Source organism: Zingiber officinale, chromosome 7B (genome assembly GCF_018446385.1).
Source record: "Zingiber officinale cultivar Zhangliang chromosome 7B, Zo_v1.1, whole genome shotgun sequence".
NCBI lineage: Eukaryota > Viridiplantae > Streptophyta > Magnoliopsida > Zingiberales > Zingiberaceae > Zingiber > Zingiber officinale.
This window is the reverse complement of record NC_055999.1, coordinates 23059607-23066116: the sequence shown is the minus strand read 5'-3', so window position 1 is coordinate 23066116 and position 6510 is coordinate 23059607. Positions and strand designations below refer to the sequence as shown.

Genomic DNA, 6510 nt, shown 5'->3' with positions numbered 1-6510 from the left:
TAGGCCCTGAGTGAAGGCATGCATCATGGTCTCGGATGAGACCGTGGGGATATCCATGGCCGCTTGGTTGAAACGCTGGATGTAAGCTCGGAGGCTTTCTCTCAACCCTTGCTTCATAGAAAATAAGCTGACGCTGGTTTTCTGGTAGCGTTGGCTGCTGGCAAAGTGGTGGAGAAACACCGTTCAGAAGTCCTTGAAGCTCCGTACCAATCTGTCCGGCAACCTCCTGAACCAGCGTTATGCGGAGTCGGACAGGGTGGTGAGAAAGACCTTGCATTTAACTCCGTCGGTGTATTGATGTAGAGTGGCGGCGTTGTCGAACTTACCGAGGTGGTTTGTCCGGGTCGGTTGTACCGTTGTCTCTCCGATCACTAGGGGGTGTAATGCTTTGGAAGTGGATCTTGCAGAATCGCCTCAGAGAACTTGCGATTGATCCGCTCGGGGGATGACTCAGTCTGAGGCACCTTCCCCTTCCTGGCGTCCCGCACGGGCGTTTCGTCGGATGACCCATGGTTTGCTTGACCTAGCTCGGACGGAGTCTGGAACAAGGCTCGGTGGAACGAAATAGGGGCGGGTGACACGTCTCCTGGTGTGTCAGTCTGACCTTTATTCTGCGCCTAAGTGGAGTGTTGCTCCGGTCGATCTTCTTGGGCCGCTCGGCCACCTGACGTCGAAGTTGCCTGCTGCGCCATCCGCTCGACTAATGTCTTTTGCTGTTGCTGTTCCACTATTTTTGCTACTCTCGCCTCGATAAGAGCGTCGAGCTCTTCCTGAGAAAGCGTCACGGTGTGCGGTCGTCCAGCTCCTTCCATCTTCTCCTCTTGGATTCAGGTGCGTTCCCACAGACGACGCCAATTTGATTCTATCCGAGAGTTGAGTCGATGGATGCTGGGGTCGTGGCGCTCTCTGCTGACTCCGCGTAGACTCTGAGCTGACGTTGACTCCGGTGAACCTACAGCAAAACCAAGCCGGGAGGGGGATCCTGACGACGGTCCTCCGACGCTCAAATCAGGCGAGAAGAAATCGAAACAGCATAACGAGACCAAGAGCTACAGTAGATGAGAATGTCTACCTCCGTCGAAGGTTAGGGGCCCTTATATAGGGTTCCCAGGAGGCGCGTGCACGCTCTTTGAGGCATGCACACTCCTCAAAGTATATCTAGAAATGGTCGTGTCAGAAAAGTGCGTCTGACGCCACACCTCAACCGTCCGAGCATATCTCTGACATGACAGTGGAAACTTCCATCGTACGATTCTCTGTCCGGGTCGGCCGCCAACCATGCTGTTCGTCGACGACACATGTCTCGAGAAGGATATCACCGGCTGCCCCCTTTGTCATCTTCTGCTCCTTTTGTCTGTTACTAGCCTGATCAGGAGAGATGCAGGGACCCACTGCCGTCCGGGAGGGGACGTGTATTGGTCCAAGCGGGAAGGCCGCTCGGCCACATACTCGGACGGGAGTGTTTTCGTTGATTCACAACTCGTCCGAGCGAACAGGACGCCCGGCGCCTCAACTTTCCTAAGCGGACTCATGAGCGTCAGAAACCTGACCCGCGACCGAGCTGTTTCTGCGCCGCATCGGGCGCGGTCATGGCCGATCCGCCAGGTGGCCTTCCGATCGGCCACACCAAAAGGTGTGGCCTTCCGATCGGCCACACCTTTTGGTTGACTATCTTGGTTTTGACTTCCACGTGTCATTGACCTCTATCCCGCACGGGACTCCACTCTTATTACCGGATCAGACGTGTTATTAGTTTTTTGGACGTCTTCCTTCCCTTGGTCAATTGGATGCTTCCCCATCATTTCTTAGTAAAATAAATAATTTAAAAAATAAATAAAATAAAGTATGAGTTTGTGGCAAATTGATTATGATTTTTAATTTTTTAAATATATTTTTGATTTTTTTTTAAATAATGAATTGAAACTTTTCAAATACACAAATCCCACCGAATTTTAAAATTATCTAATCGCTTAACTTTTTTCATAGTAGTCTTTTTCATTCTTTTCTTTGTCTATCTTTTCGGTTTAAAAATAATAATAATGAAGTTATGGCCAAATTAGTCTATCAATTATTTAGAGATGATTTTTTAAAAAAAAAAATCCGTAAAAGAAATAAGTAGCCCGGCACTCATAATCGAATTTTCTAGAAATTAATTACGTCGGATAAATGTCCCTGTTGAAAATAATTGGATTTGTGCGGCTCATGTCTTACCACTTGCGATGCCTCCCAGGAAGGTCAAGACCTAACTATAATTTCATGCTCACAATCACCTTCACTACCTATTTAAGGGCCCATTGAAATTAAAAAAAAAAAAGAGGATTTTTTGAAAAATAATGTGTCGTTTAATAATTTTGGAAGTAAAATATATAATTTGGATATTGGTTGAGTGCATTAGTTAGTGCATTATTTACTCTTAATGGCTACCATTGTCAATTTATCTATTAATACAACAATTTAACAGGTATTTTATTTATGTCATTTTATAAATAAAAATTACATAATAGTTAGTGATCAACTGCAAGCATAACATGTTTTTTTTTATATTAAAAATATTTTAAACTAATTTCCAACGACCGTTGAGAAACATCGATTAAATTACAATTTCTGAAATGAGTGTCTGTCAAGCGGTATGGATAAGCAGTGGGTGATGGACCACTTAATGAGTCAAATATGGGCCGTATTTGTTTAAGCCCGACAAATCAAACCAAACGAAATTTGTAAAAAATGTATCAGAGCCAGGTTTCGATCCTGGGACCTGTGGGTTATGGGCCCACCACGCTTCCGCTGCGCCACTCTGATTTGTTGAATATAACAAGAAATTAATATTTAATATATTAATTTATTAAGTAATGATGAGCACTTCCATACGGAGAACATTCAAATCTTCTAGTAATTAAGAATGATAACTACTATTAGACAGTTAGACTAGAGAGATTGTATATGATTTACCAATGGTAGAAATATATATATATTAATATATATTATATTTTAGATATTTAAAGTAAGAATTAATAAGAAAATAATTATAAGTTTGTACAATTTATTTTTAGCTTTGTCACTGACTATTTAGCAAGTAAATTTGGTAGTGTTTAAATTTCATTTTTATACTAAATAAAACATAAATTTTTATCCTAGAAAGAATACTTCACATTTGTGTATACTCCAATTCAAGTTATCGGATCCACATAAGATATCCGACCCGTTAGAGGTCACGCAAGGGCAGCCCCGTAATATTGCCGCAAAATATGAAGCGGTGTTGCCAGATGTTGACCTAAATGCCCCCTTTCCTTATCGCATCGGCGGCCATCTCCTGCCGTTCGCCTCTGCCCTTTTGCCCTCTTCCGTTCCCAAACCCTCCCTTTTCTTCCCTTCTTCGCCTTCTAAATCCCCTTGCCCTGCCTTCAAATCTCTTTTCTTCCTCCCTCCTTCCCGCCTCCTGAAGGAGGCTCCTCCTCCTCCTTTCTTCCCACCCAAATCAGGCCCTAGATCTTGCTATCGTTCATCTCGACTCCGCCTCGGGTGGCCCTGCTGGTTCTGCGTCCTTTTGGGGTGCTTTGCGCTTTCCCTCATTAAAAATCGAATCTTGCCGGCGTTCCTTCGAGTCTGGTGGTGTTCGAGTCCGCGTTTCGTGTGAACGAGGTATTCTTGCTGCTTTTCTTTTTCCGGATGCTGTGTTCCTACGTTCAAGTTTGCGTTTTGAAGTAAACCGTTGGGATTTTGATCGAATTCATTCGAATGCTACTGCCTGTGTCTTTGGTTATGGAGATGAAAATTCAGAATTTTGAGCTTCAGAATATCACCAAGTTGTCATTTTTCTTTCATGATTGAGTTTTCTAGTGACGCTGATTTAATTATGGTTGCCTTTCACATGTGTCTATCAAGGATTAAAATTTGGTACTGATTGATGGGCTAGTTTTCAGCTGTTCTAATAAAGTTTTCCTTTTCAGGCTACGTATCGATGGCTGACCATGAATTGGTTCTTGGAAATCCTGGTTTGGCTCTTGGCCAGAATCACGAGCTAGTTATTGGCGAAGGTCAGGGTTTAGGCCTTGGACAGAGACATGGTCTGGTTCTTGGGCACCCTCATGACCACAATCTCGGTCTAGGCCAATCCCACAATCATGATCTCGTACTTGGGCATTCACATGAGAGTCAACTAGTTTTGGGGCACCATCACCACCAGCACCACCATGACCATGGCCACGATGATGGCGAGGACTTGGCTTTAGGACAGAATCATGATGCCGATCAAGATGGCCTTGCACAGAGTCATGAATTGGGTATATCAGACAACCATGAATTGACTCTTGCTGATACCCATGATCTCAGTGTTGATCATAGCTTGGACCAGCTCTCAGTGGACCATGAGCAGGAGCTTGCCCTCGGATTGACGCAAGAGATGTTGCAGGGTCAGCTGGTAGTTCCTCAGGTATTGCAGGCCCGAGCACTGGTTGTGAGTCCAGACCACCAGATCACTGTGGGACAGGAATTTGCAGATGTCAAGAGCTGTCGACGAGCTATACGGGATGCAGCCATTGCTTGCCATTTTGAAATCCAAACTGTAAAATCTGATAAGACACGCTTCACAGCAAAGTGTGCCGCCGACGGTTGCCCTTGGCGCATCCATGCAGCAAAGCTCCCTGGTGTGCCAAACTTCACTATCAGGACCATCAATGAGACTCATACATGCAACGGAATTTACCATCTTGGGCATCAACAGGCATCAGTTGAGTGGGTGGCAAGTTCTGTTGAGGAACAGCTTCGGGAGAACCCGCAGTACAAGCCTAAGGAGATACTAGAAGAGATCCACCGCATGCATGGAATAACTTTGTCCTACAAGCAAGCATGGAGAGGAAAGGAGAGGATTATGGCTGCAGTTCGTGGGTCCTTCGAGGAAGGATATCGTCTCTTGCCACACTATTGCGAGCAAATTAAGAGGACAAATCCAGGAAGCATTGCTAATGTATACAAAAATCCAGAAGATGATTGTTTTCAACGACTATTTATCTCATTCTATGCCTCAATATATGGTTTCGTAAATGCATGCCGACCTTTGATTGGGCTAGATAAGACTGTTCTGAAGAGCAAATATCTGGGAACCTTACTCTTGGCCACCGGATTTGATGGAGATGGTGCTTTATTTCCTCTAGCTTTTGGGGTTGTTGATGAAGCAACTGACGAGAATTGGATATGGTTTTTATCTGAACTGCATGCTTTACTTGAGGCCAATACGGAGAACATGCCGAGGCTCACAATTTTGTCAGACAGGCAGAAAGGAATTATTGATGGCGTCGACTTCAACTTCCCAACTGCCTTCCATGGGTTCTGCATGCAGCATCTCACTGAGAGTTTCCGCAAAGAGTTCAGCAACTCTGCACTTGTTGATATCTTCTGGGGAGCTGCTCATGCTCTCACAGACTATGAATTTGATGCTAAAGTAAGAGAAATTGAGCAAATATCACCTGAAGCTGCCTTCTGGATCGGAAGGATTCCACCGCGTCTTTGGGCAACCGCCTTCTTTGAGGGAACTCGATTTGGACACCTCACAGCAAATATCATTGAATCGATTAATGGTTGGATACTCGAAGCTTCTTCACTCCCAATAATCCAGATGATGGAGTACATCAGGCGGCAGTTGATGACTTGGTTTAACGAGCGACGTGAAGTAAGCATGCAGTGGACGACAATCCTCGTGCCATCTGCTGAACGCCGTGTCTCTGATGCAATAGAACATGCAAGGGGCTATCAAGTTGGAAGAGCAAATGAAGCGGAATTCGAAGTGGTGTCTCCTCGTGAAGGAAGCATAATTGTGGACATTCGCAACCGTTGTTGCCTTTGCCGGGGTTGGCAGCTCTATGGCTTGCCCTGTGCTCATGGAGTGGCTGCACTTCTCTCATGCCGACAGAATGTTCATCGCTACACAGAAAGCTGCTTCACTGTGGCGACATATCGGAAGGCATATTCACAGACTATACATCCAATTCCAGACAAGAGCCTTTGGAGGGAAATGCCCGACTCAAACCAAAATGCCAATAATCAGATTGTCTTAGTAGTTAATCCACCGAAGTCGCTTAGGCCTCCTGCAAGGCCAAGAAAGAAGAGAGCTCGCTCGGAAGATCAAGGACGAGCTAAGCGGATCGTGCATTGTAGTCGGTGCAATCAAACGGGTCACTTCCGAACAACATGCGCAGCCCCTGTATAATAAATTGTGATAGATTATGATAGATTGATAGGTAATCAAGAGGAGGTATTTGAGTTTTTCTTCTTCTTCTTCTGTATTTTAGGATATGCTATCTGTCTCATCCTCAAGGATATAGTAAGGACCTTCATAATGCTGTCCGGGTTATTTATTTCAGGATCTCTCTTTAAGATATAGCGTCTATTTCTCTTTTGTTTGTTTGCTTTATCTGTTTCAAGGACCAGTTAATAAAGTTGAGCATTTGAGCTAGTAAACCTTACATCTATTCTTTCATATGATTATATATTGGTCTTTTCACTAATTGAAAATAA

At 44.6% G+C, this 6510-nt stretch overlaps 1 protein-coding gene and 1 non-coding gene across 2 annotated transcripts; one reads left to right on the top strand and one right to left on the bottom strand.

Moving 5' to 3' along the window:
- Positions 1-2727: 2727 nt before the first annotated feature.
- Positions 2728-2799, bottom strand: TRNAM-CAU. Its single transcript has one exon. It is a non-coding gene; the product is annotated as a tRNA-Met (tRNA).
- A 475-nt stretch (positions 2800-3274) lies between these two features.
- On the top strand, positions 3275-6453 carry LOC122005537. Its single transcript, XM_042560603.1, has 2 exons — positions 3275-3639; positions 3948-6453. Exon 2 carries the CDS (start codon positions 3959-3961, stop codon positions 6200-6202), a length of 2244 nt encoding a protein of 747 aa, XP_042416537.1. The 5' UTR covers positions 3275-3639; positions 3948-3958; the 3' UTR covers positions 6203-6453.
- The last annotated feature ends 57 nt before the right edge of the window (positions 6454-6510 follow it).

Excerpts from the sequence above, each read along its gene's own strand:
- LOC122005537 (XM_042560603.1), top strand. The coding sequence starts at position 3,959 with ATGGCTGACCATGAATTGGTTCTTGGAAATCCTGGTTTGGCTCTTGGC.